The 22,990-nt window shown below is 38.5% G+C and overlaps 1 protein-coding gene across 2 annotated transcripts in view; it reads right to left on the reverse strand.

Moving 5' to 3' along the window:
- The window catches only part of GABRG3 (gamma-aminobutyric acid type A receptor subunit gamma3), a 696,464-nt gene extending 673,843 nt beyond the window's left edge, over nucleotides 1–22,621 (reverse strand). For both annotated transcript variants that reach the window (XM_088454037.1, XM_088454036.1), the window contains exons 1-2: nucleotides 21,944–22,621; nucleotides 19,838–19,986 (exon numbers count right to left, since the gene is read on the reverse strand). In XM_088454037.1, coding sequence (XP_088310163.1) covers nucleotides 19,838–19,986; nucleotides 21,944–22,017 — 223 coding nt within the window. In that variant the 5' untranslated portion in view covers nucleotides 22,018–22,621. The remainder of the gene's footprint in view (nucleotides 1–19,837; nucleotides 19,987–21,943) is intronic.
- Nucleotides 22,622–22,990: the final 369 nt, after the last annotated feature.

Consider the following 22,990-nt stretch of genomic DNA (forward strand, 5'->3'; position numbering starts at 1 on the left):
CCAAGTCAAAGAAAAAGATCTTGCACCAAGTTGCTATACAGGAGCTGGCCAGTCCTGAAACAGCAAAAGAAGCAAGTTACAAATAAAAATGTTGGTCTGTGTGAGTAACTGATTGCTGCTGCACTCTGATTGGCTCTCTGAGACAGTAAGAGCCAATCAGAGAAAGCAATGTGCCCTGTTCCTTAGCAGCAGTCTAAAGAGGGGAGGGAGTCAGGGACTGAGGCAATACAGAATAGGACTGACTTAGAGTAGTGCACAATAAAATACAGGTGTGCAGCTAAAAAATGCATATATAGGTGTTCATTCAGGTACACCAAAATACATGAAACAAAACAGACAATTACATGCAATGTTAAATCGCGCTTCCTGCATAACAAATCCCTTTAATCACAAGGTGCCACAATTTATGTGAAAGACAAAATAAAATGGGATAAATCACCCTGCAGCAGTCCAATGGTGTCCATTCAATCCAGTACAATCAATGCAATAAGAAGGCAGATTTATATGGATAATTCCAATCCTATAAATGTGAAATTTATTAAAGAATCCAACTCTTTAAAAATGCTGCTGTACAGGAAATACCTGTGTGTCCTTCACATACACAAATGATCACAAGTGAAATGGTATATAATGGAGGAACTCACCAGACCCTGGGAAGCCAGATATTGTGGTTCCTTTTCCTATGCAAATAGATGTTACTCCCAGGAGGACCTCTGCACTGCCAACCAGCTAACTTTCCCTTATGGTCAGGCTGCTCCTAGCACATGTAAGCGCCGCTGGCTGTTCACATTCACAAAAATGCCTCACAGTGAATGTGAGGCATTTTTCCACTATTACTGACCAAATCCACCTGCTGCCAACGTGTTTCAACCCTATTGTGGGTCTTTGTCAAGTTTTTTTTGTTGGGTAGGAAACAACTGCAGCAATCAAGCAGCGTTCTGTTGAAGTTTTAAAAAAGGTTTTTGAATTGCAACACTGGAGATCCTATTTGCACAAAACATGTTGTTTTTTAACTTTGTCCAAAGTCTATTCCTCCAACAGTTTTCCAATTTGTGCCAATACATTCACCAATATAGGCTTTGGACAAGGTAGTGGGACTGAATGAAGAAGTTCACTAAGGTGACCAAGACACCTGTGCAAACTTACACAGTACATAACCCTCTCGAAAATATCCTTGCCCTTTGGCTCTGCATAAGCTGTGTTCTTTTCCCCAAGTCTCTATGCTGGATACATCAGAGACATCCCAGCAAGGGTGTCCTTCAACATGTACTGTACTACCAAATCCAGCCCAGCTGCAAGCCCTTTAGTCAAATACAGTTGACCCACCCAAGAGCAATGGCATTTCTGGTTAGATAAAAGATCATGTCTAGGAGGCTCTCAATAGATTTTTGTCAAGTCAAAGTTGGGAGTTCCTGTCTGACTAATGTCTGTGAAACAATTGTGGACTGCAGTATGGAGGATACAAACCCTGGGGTTTCTACAAACCAGTGGGAGCATTAGACCTCTGGACCACAATTCTGCAAGATTTGACTGTTCAAGTAAACTGTTGTTTGCATGCTTTCTTTATATGTTAGTGTGCACTTTTTATGAGATTGTTAAGGTGGTTGCTGTGGACAACCTGAATTTTAAAATAAATGTATTTTCAACAGACTCTGTGTTAGCTAAGATTCCTACCACATGGGGGTACCCAATTCTACTGTTCTCTAGAGCGTGTGTATGTGAACTGCAATATACAGTATTTTCTATCATAAAGTCATAAAGCTCACCATTAAGGTTAAGTGGCCCTTGAAGTTAAACATTCTGTAGTTGTATGCAGGCTATTTTATCTTGAATGATTTCCTGAATGATTATTACTTTCAGACAGTCTGCATACAGTTTCTTTGTTGAACATACGGTGCTTTTTAATTAATTCAGTAATTTGTTTTTCTACAGAATACCATTCTCTATGCAGTTGGATTTCTTGTAGACAGCAGTTCCAGCCCCTTCTCAAAACACAATGAGCATAGACAGGAGAAAAAGCACAATGCCTGAGTCATTGTATTAAATGTTGAATTCACTATAAATATACATATAGGGGAGACTGTGCAACACTTTCAATTTATTGATTTGAGTATTTATTGAAAGAAAACAAATGCACTAAAAGCACCAATAAATTCTGGGAGGAAAGAGAAACGGGGCAGAGCTTTCATCTGTTTAAATATACCTGTTTTAGCAGAGCTCTCTGCAACATGGCTGCTAAGCGTCAAAAAGCCACCGATACGCATGATTGTCAAAGGGAACCACTTTTCCAAAAATCCTCTGAAACTTGCTAATCATTACTTTTAGTTTATGAATTATATGGGCATTATGGTTGATGGCAGGATGCAGCCTGTCAGGCCTCCCTTGCATAGTAACCAGTATTGTTAAGAGACACTGATCTAGGACAATAGGGAGGGTGTGGCCAGTAGAGATGAACACTTCCACCCGCACCCATGATGCTCTGCCACTCTGGACTATGTTGAAGTGCCAGACACCTGGTCCAATGGATAATTTGCGAGTCATACACCCGGATGTGGTGTCCCCTGGATGTCTTGCTCTGAGTCCCACATGTCACTCCCCTCTTCTCCATCTATCCAGGGCTGTCACTATTAATTTCAGTCACTGTGTGTAAGCAAGGCAGCACAGGTGGTGGACGGGGCAATGAGGCATCATGACATCACAATGTCATAATGTCTCATCTCCAAGAAGAGGAGCAGAAAGAGGAGCGTAGCAAACACCAGCCAGAGACCAGCCCCAGCAGCCCAAAAAATTAAAACATAAGGTAATAGAAAGAAGATCAGGTGAGCAAGCCTAGAATGCAAAAATTTCAAGCTACAGCTCTGTACTGATGAACCTGCCATAACAATAGATTCCACTGCAATTAGAATGGGTACACACTTATACAATGGTCATGCAATATTTTAAGAGTGTGTTCTCATCTTAGATCAGGTTTTGGAAAACTGGTCGCATAGAAAGATCAAGTTTAATGTGCAGTTTATTTTTAATTCTATTCAATGATATTATATCTGACCAAAAGTTAAGTGTGTGCACACTGCTGACCATTCTGCCTTTGCTAATACTGCCTTTGTGACTTTTTATTAGATATTTTAGACAGATAGTGGTTGAAGATTGTATGTGTGTGTAAAGTATCAGCACTCTGATTGGGACTTCTGAACATAAGTGAAATCAAAAGTAAATCGCATTGAAAGTGTGATTGTACAAGTGTGTAACTACAGTAGCTTTACCCTACATTCCATGAAAAGGATACAGAAAGACTGAGGGGACACCATACAGGTGAAAAACACACTGTGCTCAAATAAATGAGAGTTTACATTAATAACATTGATGAATACACGTATAAATGCTCTAATTGAAACAAATGCAGATAACAATAAATTCCCATATCTACTGAGAAATAAATTCTCAGATCTTTAGAGCAAAGAAAAAAATAATATTTTATATACAAAAGATTTGCAAAGCATGCTCATGCAAAATCAGGAACTCTTTGCATTTTGAGGGGCTCCAGACACCTGAACTGAATATGTGCTATATAGAATACATCAAATCCATAAATCCTGACATCTCCCAGATGATGATCCAAGAGATGCTTTACTTTTGTTCAATTTCAGATTAAAGATAATCTCATGATAGGAAATAATAAAGTCAAGGGGAGGAGGGCTCTCTAAAAGTGTTGCAAATATATATGGACCTATCAGAGGCAACAATCTCCAGAATATAATCAGGTTTACCAAGACACTTCAGTAAAAAAGCAAGCATTATCTATAAATGTGGTTTTCCAATGAAACTACTGATGTTACATAATGGCTGATAGTTAATTTTCCAGAATAAAGAACAACATTTATGCAGAAGTAGAACATTCCTCTGTAAACAGGAGTCAGCCTACACAGCCCAAGAGGTGTGTGTGTTAATGAAAACTGTCATATCTTGATATTTGTTCTTGAATAACCACAAAGCTTCCTTCTCTTTTGAATGAATGAAAACACTAATTTGGCAAATGTGGTAGAATCAAAGCTTTCTGTCCCAAACCTGCACTTCATCGCTATCAAAACACAGGGCCTGATGTTGATTTGGATGGAATTAGGCTCCTGCATTCCATGTGCAGATACTATCCATAAGCTGAGTTTTCTATCAGTCCTCATCATGATTATGCATTTTCACCAGTCTATTCTAGGTTTAAAAAATTTGTCTGAAAACATGGGTAGTCTACATAGCCCTTCCTGAACTTTGCCTACCTGAGAAATCCCCATTACAGCCCAGTTACACCTCTTCAGGCATAAGTGGATATGTGACTGAAATGCCTACTGCTCTGCTATGCCCACATTTGTGCACACTTGGTTCCTGAACATTATGCTCTGTGTGCCCCTAAACATTCCCTGGCATACATGGACTGGCAGCGGATCCCGGCAATACCCCAGTGTGACTCTATCTCCACAGTCCACATCGAAATACAGATTCAGAGACAAGGGTATTTTGAGTTTCGCCACAGGTCTGGTTTTCCAATCAGCTAGGATATAGCAGCATGCCTAGAGAGTGCAGCACAAGGAGCAAACACAAGCTATGACTTCACAGAGCACATCCCTTGTCTTTAGAGACTTTATTTTTACCCCAGACATACTTATGAATTCTCCATTCCACACTATATATAGAAACTTGTAACTAAATTGACCTGTGATTTTTATTAACAGCAGTATAACTTTTGAAGCATAACATTCTCAGTATCAAATAAAGTACTCTTTTTTTCTCATATGTGTGCATATGCACACACTAGAATTTAATTAATTTTGGTAGGTTAATAGTCTGTACAGCTGATGATGAAAACTAGAGATGTGTAAGTCTGGTTCTCAGAGAACCCACAACAACCGAATTTAGGGGTTTCCAAATCTAACAGAGTTCGAAATCACTTTGGGGTACCGAGTAGAACCGAGTCCCAGTCTGGATCTTCCTGCGGTTCGGAACTCGGATTTAAAAAACTAATTTGGTTTTTGGATTGCATGCTAACAGGTCAAAATGATGTCATTTTAGCTGTTTTATTTATTTTTATTAAAAAAAATACAGATCCAAAATCAAAACCAAAACATATTACGGTGGTTTTAATCCGGATCCAAAACCAAAACATGGGGGTCGGCACACATCTTTAATGAAAACCGAGATATGACCAAGTACCTATGTCTCCTACATGGGCCACAATGGTAAACAGCTTTCTCAGAGATTTTGCAGAGAGAATGACTCTGGAGGATCTTAAAACTGCAATTGATAGAGATCTTCATCTCAGTAGGCCAGGACATACTGGCCTTTGGAATTAAATGGAAAGTGATAAAATTAGGAAATTAGGTGCTCGCATCAAAAATTAAAATAAGTATTTCTAAACAGAACATTGTATTTGGAGGCTGCAGATAAGTGGGGTCAAACCACTTTTTAGACTCAGCTAAAGACTACAAGACAACCCATGATCTAAATTGAAAGAGAACTTGCCAGACTAGGCCGAATTCAATTAGAGGCGAAAAGCCATGATCGGCGAAAAGTGTTCGCCGATGTGATGTTTTCGCCACATTCCGGTGTATCGCCCTATTCAATTCCAGGACGTTTTCGCATAGACAAAAACAGGCATAAAAGTTTCTCCACCCAGAGGCAGGTGAAAAGTTGTGCAAAATTCCTATTTTGGGCTAAAATGTGCAGACTTGGTTCAGAACCCTTTGGACACTAATGACTAATTAGGGAAAATAATAAAAAAATATCTTAATTCCCCCTAAAAGAGTAATGTAATTTTTGGGGTGAAAATTTAAAAAGTGTTTGAAAATGGGTATAAAGTACTGGGTCTGGTATTTTGGGGTGCTGTATGGATGTGACAGGTGTTTTTAGGATTGCAGGAGGCTGCAGCTGGTGTTTTTTTTAGATTTTTAAAAGGCACTTTAGAGACCCAAAAATATTCTAGTACCCATTTAAATGTACCCCCTATTTAACTACAACAATTATTTTTCACCTAAAGAAATTGCTATAGATAATTTTTCCACATTTATGCAAATAAGCATATTACAGCCCTTTGACGGCATTTAAGAACCCTAAATACTTTTATTAGGGCTATTAATACACTTCTGTATTGATTTCCAGGGTCAGTTAGGCTTTTTATGGGATACAGACTGATTTCCCCAAAATAGGATGTCCTTTTCACTAGTTCCGCCATACGCTGCATTTGCACATATGTGTTTTTGCCTGATTTGGAATTGAACAGGGCGAAAAGCGCGAACACGCATTGTGAAAGTACGCAAAAACTTTACATCCAAACAGGCGAATGAGGTGAAAAGATTGCAGTGGCAAACATATTTAGCCGGCCGTGACTTTTCGCCTCAAATTGAATTTGGCCCTAGGACTGTTTTATCACAGTAATGAAGCAGAATACATTTAGACAGTAATATTGCATGCTTGTAGATCAAGAGTAAAATCTCCCATATAGCTACCACAGAGGTCACTTCACAGTGTAATTCAATATTAATTGTTGATGCTCTTGGTGCCTCATATTCAAATCTAAATAGCTTAAAAAACAATTCAAACACCTCTCCCATAACAGACAAATACTAATTTGATTTCATAACTCAATTCTCTTACCCATACCTTCAGATGATTCCAGTAGAGATATATTTGACTATTAAATCCATTACTTTAGCTTATACCCCTGCCCTATAAAGCTTTCCAATCCTTTATACATATACTTTTTGTAAACTATATACAATGTCTTTACTACACACCTTGTTAATTTATCCATTCTGCCAGTACTATTGGAAACCTAGGTCATTATTTATATAAAGGTAGGTAAAGGCCTATATATGGTCCTGATTTAGAATTGGTTGAAAAGATGTGACAAGAACATGCATGTACCTGTACACTTGTATTTTACAGTAAATTATAGACATTGATTTGTACGTATCTTAAGATACGACCAATTTAAAATAAAATGTATAAATGTGGCAGGTACGAAATGCAAGTCATCATCATCAACTGTAGAGAGAGTAACATATTGCCTAGAAAGTAACATATTTTAAAATATGATCAAACCTTTACAGAATGCTTCTCAATATAGAGTCTTTAACCTTATTGTACTGAACTTGCATGAGAATGCCCATGTTTAGTCTCAAAGTATAACAGGCCAAATATCAAGATAATTGTTCATCTAGATACTGTACTAGTGTGAGTAGGAAGTAAGTGCAATGAGCCAATTTATTTCAAAACTCTTTTTTTCATGACACATAAATATACTTGTCTAGGTCAGGATCTATATATGCATTATTAATAAAAGTACTGTGCCTTCAAATTTAGGCCAATGGTACTATTAATTGAATACAAAATTAATACTGGAAGTTATTTGGAGAAACAAAAAGTTACAAATATTTAGGGACATTTTAACAAGGGATATGGTCAGTTATTTTACATTTATAAATGTTACCAAAGAGTATGCATTATCAAACAGGTGAAATGCTGGTCTTATCTAAGAGCTCTAAAATGTGGATACAGTGTAGGTTTTGTTTTATTGATTTTAGCCAGAAAACTGACAGTAAAATTAAAGAGGGATACAGAAAAAAAGAGAAGGGAAGGGGATGCGCAAATCTCACACAGACACCAGGCACAGGTGCACCTGAGCAGTGGCCCCTCCCAGCCCCGCATCTTATCTTGCTCCAGCTAGTAGGTCCCTCATCCTCTGTGGCACAATCTTCCCAGTGAAATTCAGGAAGATGGTGCATGCACACAGAAGAGCAAAGGCTCTGGCACAGTGCCAGTGACTTTGCATTCACTGCGCTGTGCCAACTTCCTGTAGATGTCACTGGGAAGATAACGCAGTAGAGGAGGAGGGGGTTGACCTGCTTGCTTTGAGGTAAGTATACTTTGGGTGCAGGGTGTGCGTGGCAGTGCCACCATGGACCTCGGGGCCTGTATGCACCACACAGCCTGCACACACTGTAAATACGCCTATGACTAGGAATATTAATACATGATTTACTGTAACATGTCATAATAAAGAGACAACTAATCCAGGGCAACCCACAGTGTGAGAAGAAGACAAAGGGCACTGTGGTGAGAACAGCTAAAAGCTCAGGGATAGTAAGACTTGGCTTTTATCAGGGCCATCTGGAAAGAGACAGGAGATGATTAGGGACACTCAATAGTCTCCCTCTGATAACTCTTGTGGACATAGAAATGGTCAGAGTAGTAGTGGGGGTCGATGGTTGTTTTAAACGTTGAGCTACAGCAGCTCATGCAACAGCTAGAATGTGACGTAGTATGCACCTATTGTGAAGCTGGACTGTGGGTGGAAATTGGTGCACTAAAGTCACTACTGGAATCAGCATAAGATTAAAGGGTCTATTTACTAAGCAGTGTTAGGAGACAGAGGGCCTGATTTAGACCCGCTCGCAAGCGGGTCGATGGTGACCAAGTGCGCATGCGAACGAAGGAGGCGGCTCCGTCGTGCGCATGCGCGAGACCCGAATAACGACGGCCAAGCCATCGTTATGGGTCTCGCACCAAAGGGGGCATGCTGTCGATGGTGATTGACAGCACGCCCCTTTGGTGGGCGTGCCTGGGGCGTGGCTGCCCAGACGGAGGCGTTCCCATGGGAATGCCTACCATCTGGGGCCAGCCCCACTTACATCACTAGTGATGTCAGTGGGAGTGCTTTTGGCTCTGATAGAGCCAAAAGCACTCCTGGGCTTGCAGCAGCGAGACCCTACTGCAGGGTCTCGTCGCAAGCCCAATGGTCGCGATGGTCTTGACCGTCGCAACCATCAATTTGGCCACTCGCTATAGCTGTGGGTGGTCACCCACAGCTATGCGAGCAGCCAGGAGGCCGCTCCAAAATTAAGGAGGGACGGCCCTGATTCAGAGCGAGCGCTCGTGTCAGAGCGTCTGGCTCTGAATCAGGTCCAGAGTGAAAAGTGATAAGAAAGTGATAAGGTGCCAGCCAATCAGCTCCCAACTGTCATTTTTCAAACACAGCCTGTGAGATGACAGTTGGGAGCTGATTGGCTGGCACCTTATCACTTTCTTATCACTTTTCACTCTGTCTCCTAACACTGCTTAGTAAATAGACCCCTAAGACTTAAACCTTGAGAAACAATGGCCTCTATTTTCTTCCAAAAGTGCTGAACCCCAGGGCAATACTAGAATGTATATAGAGCATCTCTTCCTTGATAGATCCCTTGTCAGTTTGAGTAAATGTGATTAAGCATAAAAATGTACTGTATGGGCAAAGATGAAGGATTTAATAAAGGGTCCTTCCTAGCTCGTTTTGATCAACTTAATCTCAAATATAACTTCCTAGACATAGCCTTTTGTATATTTCAGATCTGACACTTTTTTAATCTGTGATTTTCTCCTGACACACAGAAAGGCATGCTGCCATTGCTGATCTCACCTCGTCTCTTAGCAGATCTTAAAGTTCTTTCTCCAGACTCACACTGACCATCTTAAATGCCAAATTGCTGCTTGTTTATGCTACCTTTGGTCTTGATCTCTTTACTATCGAGTTAACCAAATACTCCTTACTACAGTACTTTAGGTGAGCAGGATATCCCCTCCCTACTGGCATATATTTATTACATGTAAAGGAAATAATACAAAACATACAATGAAGCCTATGAGCAGGGACGGTACTAGGGTGTTTGGCGTCATGTGGAGTGATTGCCATTATACTGTTATATGTTTAGGCTATGTATACTATCTATACAATAAAATTTTAAAATATTATATTTAAACATCAGAGACATTCCTCCCATAAGGCAAAATTACTAACACTGTAGCACTAATACTGTGATTACAGGAAGGAGCTCAGGTGCTTGTTATGTCACTGTAAACTTTGTCTTGCAATCAGTTACTGCAGAGCATTGAACTCCTTTAGCGTTCAGAGTGGATTAGATTACAAGGGAACAATGAGAACGGGTGATGAGCAGAGAACATGAAAACAATACTTGTAAATGGTGCTTTGTTTATTATGAAAGGGCCATTTAAATAATAAACTGCTTTTGAATTAAAGGTAGCAATATAAAATAAAATAAAAACATTTAGTGCTATCATTTGAATTAATTACTTTTAGCTGTTTTACACACATTCCATATATTAAAATTTTTAAACCACATTACAAATCACATGCTACAATTAATTAAGTAAATCAGCAACATGCAGTAACATACAAACATCATTACTATACTATAAGGACATTAGATAATATGCCCCAAAAACATCAACAAATATTTGTGAAATGAGAAATATAATCAAGAACAATTTTTAAGGAAAGAGAACAGTGACATGTAATTGCAAATTATGCATCAATAGGGTTACTTTTATTTATTTTTAACAGTTCAGATAACATGTTGGCACTAAATTTTTGACAAATATAATGAAATATATTTTAGCATGTATACCGTGCCAAGACTGATGAATCTTGACATTAATACCTTGAGACAGATTAATTTGTACACACGCACTCTGGCAACAGATTCCTCATTCGTCATGTTTTGTCCTGCACAAGCAAAGTTGTCATTTATTTCACTCTATGTGGCCAAAAAACTCCACAATTAAAAAAAAAAAGGTTGACCTTAGACCTTTTGGCAATCAGGATGGCCATTGATGGCAACAAACAAAAAAAACCATTTCAAGGAATTTCGCCACAGTTACAGTAAGTGACTTTACAGTATAAGATCATTGATTGTGTTCCATGGTCTCTGAGAGGTGATGACCAAGCCAAGTATTTGCTTCAATTTAAAAGCCCAGCAGATCCACTGGTTAAACACTGTGGCCTTAATTAAATCTTTTCCCTCATTTTCTGCTTGTGATTATAGTCTTTTCCCATTAGGCCATCCATTCAAGATATCATGTTTTGAAATTTTCATTGTGACACGTGATGCTGGCTCATTGTGACACGTGATGGGCACATATTTCTTATATCTGGTTTGGTGAGGTATACGATGGTAAGTTCTACACTGCCCAGTCTCGATCACATACGGCTACTACTTTATTGTTTAGAGGCGCTTTGTTGTAAGTGATCCCATGATAATTAATTTATATTATCTAAGAGGATCTGCATTTATACAATTATATATATATTTACATTTCTATTGTTTTACATCATGTTCATCCTATCATTGCCTTGCTTATAGTATGATGTTATATTGTCAATGGGTGTGTGGGGTTTGTGTTTCACATTGACCATATCTGTTTATCTATGTATTCTATTGTTTGCCTCAGTCAGTGATTTCAGTGACTTCATTGTTTATTTTCTTAAAGCACCACCGAGCACTCTGACAGGGTTTATCAAGCTGCAGCTGGAGATGACAGATCCTCCCAATCCAGTAACTTATGCCAGGGAATGTTAGTGTGATTCTCTGTGAAGCAACACCATGTGAAGATTACTCAGGTTTCTCCTTGGCTTTGTTGTGGTTCACACCTAGTTGCCATTGGTGTGAAGTTGCCCACGGTGACAGCACAGTGCAGGCAAGTGTCAGCATGGAAAGTGTGACCAGTGTTGTAGGACTGAACTTGGAGGTGATTTAGGGTGATGGTATATAAGGTTGCACTGTTTTTATTGTTTTTTTAATTCTGAAGAACGTTTATATGAAACTCCTTGAAGTCCACTTTATTGCTTTCAATACAAAGTCCTTGAGTGCCATATCTGCTACTGTTTATACCTATAATACAACTGAAAAATAAGAAACTAACCTGAATTTGTAATTCCAAAATCAAAAAATCAAAAAAGTGTGCACTAGAATTGACAGAGCAGAAAATTAGCTTTTTTTGTTAGTTGAGTTTCTTTTTCAGTTTTTACAAAGAGGAAAAACAAAAATGTAAAATATTATTTTAGGTATTTAAGTTATACCTTTGTTGGTACTTTTTTTTATGCATTTTACCTTGTATGGAAGGGAGTGTTTCTAGCACTGTCAAACGAGGCTCTAAGGTGCAAATAAATAATAATTAAACTATATATATATATATATATATATATATAATATATGTTTAAAATTACAAAATAGGTATAAAAATGAAAAATATAAAAAAAATACTAGAATCAAAGATTTAAAAAAAATTGCTTGTGCACAGACTGCTGCTGTTAGATAGTCACCTGTGTCGGTAGAAAACTCGATTGTGTTGGAGGAACAATAACAACAATAATTGGCAATTCACCATTCCCTTTTCTATGGACTGTGTACTTGTAACTGGTAACACTGCCATATTTTTTTGTTCTTATAGAGGAACTGTATTTCCAGAGACATTTCTAACACTCATTATAAAGCCACTCAGTTCTTTAACACTTAGTACAAAAATGTGTTTTTTTTATACCCCTTAAGTTTTAGAACCTGCATAGTAATAAATACAGTATTTTTCATTGTTACATATTCTCACACAATTATTCTTAAAACTTTTCTTTGGTAGTGTCTGCATTAAGCTGCTATTGTTTTTTCTATACAACTGTAAATTCTATGGCTCCACATTTTTCCCTATAAGCAGATTTTGGCACTAATTGTTTTTCACATAATCCTGCTTCCTATGCCTTGAATAGTATTCGTACTGCATTTGGTGGCATTCTGCATAATAGTTAGAGTTGCAGACAGTTCTGAATAGGGTAACTTTAATTATGGCTGTACATCTCTAAAATAAACATATATATTGTGAGGGGATCAAGGTAGGGGGTAGGGGTGCCCTCTCCTGGGGTAGATGGCCACTTCCAAAAACAAAGCAGCAAGGAAACAGCACAGCAGTCCAGGGTTTCCTTGTAATTAGCTGAAGCTAGTTTATTGTGCAGTAAAATAAAAAATAAAACAAAATCTTAACCCATCCGGGCTCTGACTAAACACACAGGTTCCCTCTCTCAAAAGGGGTAGGACCTAATGCTCCTACCACAAACATAGGCATATGCCCAGTAAATCAAAGTGTCTCTTAATAAGTCACCTGCCTGTTCCCATGGTAGTGAGACAATGAGTAAAAACCCTAACATACCTTTATCATTCTCTTACAGGTGCAAGTACTAATTAGCCTTTTCTCAGGATTGAAGACCTAAAGACCCAAAATGAGCCTAATGGATGGAGCCTGCCCTCAGTCTCCATTCTCAATCCCAGGAACCCTTAACTGACTTTTGTTAAAGCCCAGACATCTATCAAGTCTGTTTAGCAATCACAGACATATTCCTGGGCTATTAATACATGTAGGTCAGAAACCCAGGACAAATATATCTCCTATAAATAACCTTACCAATGCTTATGTCACAACATATATAAGGTCTGTCCTGTCTCCTCAATGCATGCACAGTGGAAGCCTGGGCACATGCCTCAACAGCCACCACTGCAATTGAGACGGGAAGAAGTTTGGAGTGGAGGACTGACCACTGGGGTAAGTATGGGAGCTTGGAGGGGGATGAAGAGACACAGGGGTGGGCCATGGGGTCCCGTACTCCCATACCTATATATAGGTATGGTACGGGATGCTGGCACTTGGGATCCTAGCAGTCAGAATCCCGGTGCCGGCATCCTGACAGGTTAAGATACCGATACCTAACTCTACCCATACCTGCTGCCTTAACCTAACCCTCCCACCCCCGCAGCCTACACTTAACCCTCCCCTCCGCAGCCTAAACCTAACCTCCCCCATAGTGCCTAACCCTAACCTTCCCCCTAGCACAGGATGGGGAACCTCAGGCTCTGGGGCCATATAAGGCCCCCAGAGTCATTTGGTCTGGCTCTTTGAGCTTTTTCTGCTAGCATCATCTGGCTAGCAGGGTTCCTAGAATGGCATCCTGCAGCCAGAATATATGCAGCAGTACCGCTTGGAGCATACTTAGGATGCTTCAGATGGTCACACCGCTGCCCTTAAAGCTCCCAGGAGCATCCTCTGGATGCACTCTGATCCCCGTCGGACTTGTGGTGGACTTAACCTAGACAATACGGCACATCGGCAAGATGAGGTAGAAGGGGCACGCACCCATCTGAATCTTTTGCAACATTGTATTTAGCATCTCCAGCTGACGAGCTACGATCTGAAACTTTTGTGACTCAGTTACCATCCATCACCATCTTCACAATACATGCCAGAAACTGGACTACCTGTTTTTAAATCTATACATGTTCATACCTTTATGTTTGTTGTATGATATGTTATGAACATTGATTTTACATGCTCACTGTATTATGCCTTGTCTTGCATTTTATAAACCATTTTATTAATATTGTTTTTAAACTGCATCATTAAATAATTGCACATACACCACTGCACATTGATTTATTAACTCCTTACTGCTCCTTTTTATTTACTCTATGTAATGGGCAGGGGACTCTAATGGAAGAACTCTCAGCTTGATAAAGTACACAGAGGTGTACATAATGTGTTGTTGTGGTGTCTCTGGGCTGTGGAGACTAAACTGACTTAGAAAACTTCAGGAACGAAAAGACCATACCGCTGTGCACCTCAGATCTATGATCATGCTGGACTACACTGCCGGGCTATTGAACTGCCAGGAGAGAGGGGGCATTATTGCTTATCAGCATGAACATCAGGTACCGATTCCTATTAAATCAGTATTCCTCCATCACTTAAAGCTGATTATTATACAGATGAATATTAAAGGTGACGTATGGATTAATATTTCAGTTACTGTAATTGGGATTGATTTTATCACCATCAGCTGCACTCTTGATGCACTGCCTGTTCTGATGCACCTCTATTCCGTCTAAGTTGGCTTTGGAGTTAGTTTATGACTCTGATTGTCATGTGTTAGTTTATTAAGACTATATATACTATATGCTGGTTATGCATTTGTGTTGAATGTGCCTATAACTTGGAGATTATAGAATTAGTGAGCACCTAGGTAGCTGGGATCATGACTAAATTCCCCAGAATGGATACTCATACATAATGTTACCATTCATAGGTTCACAGGATTGTTACAATTATTTGAACACTGTTGCAAATTGTACTTTTTCTTTGAGATTTGTGCTACTCAATGAACTGGAAGTATTTATTTTGTTATATATTTATATATTAAGAGATACAAGTTGTTGATATAAACTGTATATATGAATAGTTTTATTTTTATTGTTTAATATGGTGATATCACTATGGTTATAAACAATTTATATTTTTGGACTATTGCGTTTAGTTATAAATGATTTTTTACATCAAAAAATTTAGACATCAGCGTATTCCCACTACACAATATATAGTTTGCAAACGTATCCCCTTTATGGGAATTGCTGAGGGTGAATAAATTCTAATAATACATTTATAATATATTGGTTGTGACTGGCGCTGGATATATCCTTTTCTATTTTGATGCAGCTGAGCATCTGTCATTTTATTGTTAATGTTGAATAGTTATGATAAGTGGACCCTGATCTGATACATACTTCAGATTGGGGGTTCCAGATACAGTAGTAACAAATTCTCCATTAAATTGATAAAAAAAAATGTTTAAAAATGTCTTTGTTACGGTGAATATCTATGGTTTCATTGTTTCAAATATCTTTCATTGCATAAATTAGAAAAAGCTAAGTCAAAGTGAAGCAGTGGCTTAAATACACGTTAAGTTCAGAACAGTGTATCTTGCAATGCACCTGGATTCTTCTAATGTATATTATTCCATAAACTATATATAGATATGTCCTCATTACTGGACATAGTTCATATAATACACATAAGGTAACAAATGATTCTGTTTTGTAAATACAAATACCTGTTTCTATTTGATGTAGCCATTTTAATACAATCTAACATCCAGTCCACACCACCAAATAATCTGCCAGACATAAAAAAAATTAAATCACTGCCACAAATTACTGCTTGCTTTAATGACTTCAAGACCACTTGAATTAGGCAAATGATGGTGGAGTGTATGTAAATACTGATTGCTATGCCTCACCCTAGGAGAAGAGTCTTCAGTTGTAGCTATAGTTTTTAATTACTGTTAGATAGACTCTGCAAAATATTACATCTCATAACAGTAAAACGTGAACATGTATAGCTCTATTATGTCTCAAAAAAAATGTTTGATGTATAAAATTTAATTCACATTAAAGTACATTTGGCACCACAATCTTTGACAGGAGCCTCTCACAGGGCTGCAACTAGGGGGGAGGGAGCCTCAGGCCCAGGATTAGATGGGGCGGCCGAGACAGTTGGAGACAAAAAGCGGGGAGCCCGTGAAGAGTTGGAAGCATATCATGGTGGGGGTAGGCCTCAGAGGGTAGGCCAGGGCCGGATTTAGGGGGGAGCACAGGGGGAGAGTACTCTCAGGAGGCCTTGTGGCCAGAGCTCCCCTGACCCATCTTTAGTCAGTGTCCGGTCTGGTGATTGTGACCAGGCTCTGTTTTTGCACTGCTGGCCTAATCAACAGGGCGCAGGTATAGATGTATTGAGATCATTTGGCACATAAAGTTTTTTCCCCTATCTGCACTATGCACATGGCATCATGATGTCACTTACGCTGAAGAACAGTGTATGAGGAGCCTAAAGCTGCCTTAACTAGGAGTAAAGATAAAAACCAGGTAAGTGGTGGTGGGGAGGGAGATAACACAAACACAGGCTCCTTCTGCCAAGATATAGGGAAGAGAGACAAAGACTGCTGCAGTGGTAAGGCAAGGGAGGCTCCCATCACTAATTTCTAACATTACTAAATTTTACAATGTCATATTATCTACATATTTACCTAGCACATTGATGTTTAACATTTTTAAGTGCTCTTACACCTTCAGTTTTCATACTTGAAGCCCTTGTCAATTATTATTAATAAATATGATCATTTTGTATAAGAAAATGAAGAAAATACTGTAGGTCCATAGGATGTAAGCCTCATGGGAGTTTACACCTGCCATTCCAATATTGAAAAAATGAAAAAGCATCCATCCCAGCCTCAGTTAACTATTTAGCAAAGATTAAATAGGCCTATAGACAAAATAAAAAATCACCCAGCCATCCCATTCCCCAACCTTTTTCACCAGTATCCTAAACGTGACTAAGAAAACATTCTTTGGGCGCAACACTGATGCTAGAGCTGAAATGGAACATATGTTCAACATGCACTTTACAAGTAAAAATGCCAAAGTATGAAACCATGTGGGCTTGGCAGGTCTAGTACCCCCAGCTTGAACATTTTGTATCCCCAGGAGATACAGGTACCCCTAGTTAACAACCCTTAAAGTAGTGTCTCCAACTTTAACCTTTCCTTCACATAGATGAACAGGACTTAGCTGAGTTAAAATGAGCTTTGCTCCAGTTAACTTTGAATAGTTACAGGTTGCTCAAGGGTCTGGGTTGGCGCCACCATTAGGCAGCTTTAGGCAGCTGCCTAGGGGTGCCGGCCACTGGGGGTGTAGTACCCCTTGGCAATAAATGTGTCTGCTTGTGCTATGGCTCATGGCTGTACCTGTGCTGAGGTTCTATCGGCGGCTGCGTTGCTGGTCTAGCCAGCCACAGCCACCTCTGTCAGTTACTGAGTCAGTTTGCACCCACAGTGCTGCACACTGGTTTCCTCACTCCAGGCAGCATCTGCCCACCATGCCTGGGCTCTATGTCAGCTGCTGCTGATGTGCGCTTACTTTCACTTGTTGTTTACAAGTGAATGAACCAATTACCCCTTTGGCACCCACCCCCTACCCTCCTCTATATTTCCCTTCCCTCTATGTCTCAGAGATGAGGAGAAGGAATGCTGCATGGGCTGAGAGCCTTTAAGAGTTTTCAAAGTAAGTGTAATGGACCTGTTGTAGACTGTATATAATATATATATATATATATATATATATATATATATTAACAACAAATGTATGTTGTATTTGTGTCAGTAAGTGTAATGGCGCTGTAGACAGTATATTATATACTGTCTACAGCACCATTACACTTACTGACACACAACACACAATGGATTGGGGAGAGCAATAGGCTGATGTTCTGCCTAGGGTGCTGGGAAACCTTGCACCGGCCCTGTCTACGGTCTAGCACCACTAAAAGATCCATGGCTACTATGAGGCGAACTAATGTCATTCATTCAATTATTTTAATGACTCCACAACCTTCCAACATGGTGCTCCAGCTGCTGACTTTGATGAAAAGCAGTCAGCAGCTTTTTACCTGCTGGATGCTGCTCTTCCATATATGTGGTGGCCTCATAGAGTGGAACTGGGTCATGATGGCACTGTCTGCCCAGTAACACATTACTACACAGAAGGTAAGAAGTGGGCAATAGAGTACTACCTTCAAAGAAAAGTGGTTACACTTAGTGTGCCCACAGTGCTTACCCTCTCCACCAAATTTATTGGCTGAATATCCTTGTATCTCCTGTTTTAAATAATTAATACAATAGCTGCTCTGATCCAAGTCAGACACGTAAGTAAGAATGGGTTCCAGTCAATAGATAGACAATAATTAGTTAGACAATGTCTAGCTAGATAACAGATGTTAGATAGGCAATAGGTACAAAAGGTCAACAGAGTCAAAAGGTGAACACAAAAAATGGTTGGCAAAAAAATTGTTGACATGAGTGTTTTTTTGTTATTTTTTAGGGTTAGGCACTTACCCAATGGTTAGGGTTAGGCACTAAAAGGGTGGGTTAGTGTTAGGCACCAAGGGGAAACTTAGGGTGAATATTATGATTTTTTTGTTTAAATCATGTGTCGACCATTTTTGTGTCGATCTTTTGACCCTGTTTAACTTTATCCATGTCTACCTTTTCTGTGTTGACCTTTTTTCCCTGTAGACCTATTGCCTGTATGACATCTGTTGTCTATATAGACATTGTATATCTAATACCTGTCTATATTTTATACTAACCCCGCAAGAACATAGAGAGGACACAATCTACATGCAATATTATATGAAGCAGTATCTTTATAAGAGAACATCAGGGACGTCAACAGTTTGAAAATATCATTTTTTTTTATAAATAACACAATGTGCTGCCCAAAATAGTTAAGTATAAAGTCTAGCAAATGTCTTTCCAACAGTACAGCAGTCTGAAATGCAGAACATAATACTGAGTGACAGAAACACATGCTCCATTATTAATGGCTGGGATAAGGTGCAAATACGGTATAATCACAGTGCTGTATCTTTATAAGTCTTCTATTTGTGAACATTGCAAATCACAAAAATGTTAAGTGAAAAAGTAATTGAATAAAGAAAATGTATAATAGATGCAATGGATAGTTCCAGAACAATGAAAAATCTCAATAACATAAAAAAAACAACAGTCACAATATGAACCAAAATTATTTTGCTTCAAGTATCGTTATTAAGTGATTTACTAAAACATCTAACTACATCAGGTTAAAAGCAAACATTTTCACTTTTTTTTAACAATTTCATGTTTGGGCAGATGGAAATAAATGCACATTTTTCAAACTTTTGGAAATATTAGGTATTAGTAAACAAGCAACTCGATTTTAATACTGTGTTTGTTTGGTTTTTTTATGCACTTTAGTTTCTATAGGAGCTTTTTATTTATTTTTTAAAATTTTTTTAGACTTATTTATATAGGTTGCATTATATAGAATTATTTGGTTATACTACTGTAACACTCAGAAGGTTACACCATGTTGTCTTAATAACTTAACATTATTTGTAATGTATGTTATTTTGCTAATTGATGTGAATGTTAATTATGTCAACCCACTCTTATGTGTGTTCCTGAGATGCTCTTAACTGGGACCATATGAGATTATTCATTGTATCCTACTTGCTGCTGATGTATACAAATATATATTTTCCATAGATCTTATTTTGTTACAATACATTCCACTCATTATATTTAGATCACAAAATGACAAGCAAAACTTACTTCCAATGTCAGGTCTCAGTTTCTTGTCATATTCTTTCAGCAATTTGTTGAGTATCAGTGTTGCATCGGTGTCTTGTGTTTTGGGAGCCAGCACCCATTTTTGGTTAACTGTTAAATCTTCATATTCATCATCCTCAATTTTCCTGGAGCTGCAGCAATAATATGCAACAAAGAACATAGTTCACTAACACATCTCCTACTACTGTTCAATAAACAAGTGTTTTGTGGCTATCTACTTCTTCTGGACACTCTGAATAAAAGCAATAACCATTTAGAAACTACTATGATAACAAATGCCTACAAAGGGAATTGTCTATGGTACTATTTTTTCCAAGGTTTCTACTTTGGTGAACACACTTATTCTGTTCTTCATACTGCTGAATCCTCAACTTTTACTTATGACCTAGAGTATCATAAATGATAATGAAGATGGATAAGATACTGTATTCAATGAATGACTGTCACCAAACCACGAGTGTACAAAAAAAAAATTTCAGAAATCTAACAATTATGAAAAAGTTAATATATGTGTACCAGACCATACGAATAACTGTAAAGCAAATTTAATAAATACTGTATTCCAGCAAAGTGGTCTTAAATCATATTAATTCACTAAATTAAAAATGCATTAACTTACATAAGGTGTCAGTGATTACCATTATTTATATATTTTGAAAGAGAAAAATATAGTACTCTATACATTAATTATGTATAAACATGTACTTAAAATGGCCAAATCTCCAACAGATCTGTGATTCTGCAGCCTACAGCTCATTATTATTCCAATATGGCCCCTCGGGCCTTCACAGTGTCTATTGTTATCTTATATAAAGCCATACAATTGTTCCCTATTATATGTCATGCACTGTTACCTTCATATTTGCAAGGAGAAACAAACTCATTAAAAGGTCGAGACACACTAGCTTTACATGGGCCTTGGCATTTTGTAAATTAGGCTATGATAATGAATACTGTATTTGTGATATGGTTCCACAACATAAAATGTATCCCCTTACAACATTTGTGAAGCACAATATTCAAGCAGTGAGTAAGACAAAAGCATGGATAAGCCATTACATTGTCAATGCTCTTAGGCATTACTAAATGTAATAGAGCTCAGTTAGAGTGGTGAAGTTGACCAGTGTATGTTAAAGAATTAATATCCTTGTCATGGGCCTTACAAGAAAAATGTATTGCAGAACCAAGGAGGCAGCCAGATAGAGATATGCTCCTTGTCTGATATTTTTCACATACAGTCACACTGCCTCATAAAGTTTTCATGGGGAACATAAAGGTTAAATAATTCTTAATTTTTGTGCAGTCTATTTTTCAATGCTCAGTTAATGGTATACAACTTGACTTGTCCTGTATGAAATAATACTGCTTTCCATCTCCAGTGCCCCAGGGTTTATTTATATTGTATACTGTCTGACAGCTCTCTAACCTACTGTAATAATTCTCTTAATTAATTTAAATCAGAAGGAAAAGAAAAGATCCACAATCCAATCCACATATTATATCTGCAGGTTATTGACTTACTGCAGGTAAATCTGCACCAAGGTAGGTAAATACCAGGTCACTGATCTACAAGTGAGAGTGGAGCTGTTTTATAATCCATAACATTCACAACATCATAATAGAATGCTTAAAGGCTAACCTAGCAATTACTTTCATCACTATACTGTATGTGTATAACTGACTAAGGTAAAACATGCATATGACAGGAGAAGGTAATCCTCCAACAGGTACAGTAGGTGTTGCACTAAATGGGGTGGATTAAAGAAGCGTTGCATTGATTATTTATTGAATGTCTCTACTGTAGTAGTGCAAAACAGCATGTTCCAACCACAGGTATTTTAAAAAGCAATACTCTTGCATAGGAACTTTCCTGCAAAAGAGACACCTCACAGTACAAGAGTGCTATCAGTGGGCACAGTTCAATTTCCTTGCTAATGTGAGACCAATCAATCACTTTCAGTCAGATGCTCTGAATAAGGAACGCTTTAATGTAAACTAACAGCAGTAAAAACTAAATAGACTAGCGTTGTCTATTGCAGTGCACCACGACTAAACACAGCACCACAATTAAATTCCATTTCCACTTACCAGGCTTGGAAAACTGACAATAAGAAGAAAAGCACTAGGAGCTTCGCAGACATGACTGCGATGGGTGTATTCATGTACAGAGTACAAAATGTAGTATTGAGCACACAGTGATGGAAATCAAATATCCACAGTGTCCGATTCTTCCTCTTTGATATTAACTTAAAAGTACAAAATGATGGCTGTGTACTTTGTGTGTTTGCAATGCAATGGTATGCTCCCAGATGAGAGAATAAGGCAGACTGCTAGACCAATGCTAGTTGCGTACTGAGAAAAGATCCTGCACTTTTATTGTAATTATACTCAGCTTGAAATAATGCAGCCTCTCCTGTTTCACTTATTGTATGTACATTGTTTTTATATTGCGGTTGGCAATCCAAAACCAATCAGGCGCACAAGGCACAGTGGATGAAGAACAGCTATTTCCAAAGAGTAATAATAACACCTTCAGTTCCAACAGGCATCAAAGCGACGTAGTCTGGCTGCCTTCAGTGGCAGCAGATATTGGACTGGAAGAATGTAAATCCCCGAGCACCATATTCCTGAATCCCAGGGGTCTCACCGCAGCATGTGCACCTGTACAGCAAGGCTGACTCTCCAAAAAGAGCATCCCAATAGCAGAGAGGAATAATGTCACTAAGTGGCATCTGCATGTGGCGTGTTACTTGGTGACTGCTGTTGGGCTCAGTACATTACTGCTCATGTGATGCAGTCATACAATACTTGCTGTCCTTGCGGTTAGAAAACGATCTTTAAAAATTGAGGCGGAGTAACAGAGAGACACCACTGGAGACTGTGGTGTGAACAGAAGTTGACAGACGTAAATCACCGAGAATGACAAACGTGACACCCTCATTTACATATTCCAACAAACGAGAAGCTGTGAGGCATTGGGCTATTAGAGGTCCAATGCTATCTAATGGCCATGACATAGCTGTGTATGCTCAAGGAAATCTACATCGGATTCGTCATCTATTGAGTTACAAAGCCACCTTGATAATAATGATACGAGCATAAGACAAGATTTATCTTCTTTTTGTAAGGAGAGCA

Source organism: Taudactylus pleione, unplaced genomic scaffold (genome assembly GCF_031769625.1).
Source record: "Taudactylus pleione unplaced genomic scaffold, aTauple2 ptg000609l, whole genome shotgun sequence".
Taxonomy (NCBI): domain Eukaryota; kingdom Metazoa; phylum Chordata; class Amphibia; order Anura; family Myobatrachidae; genus Taudactylus; species Taudactylus pleione.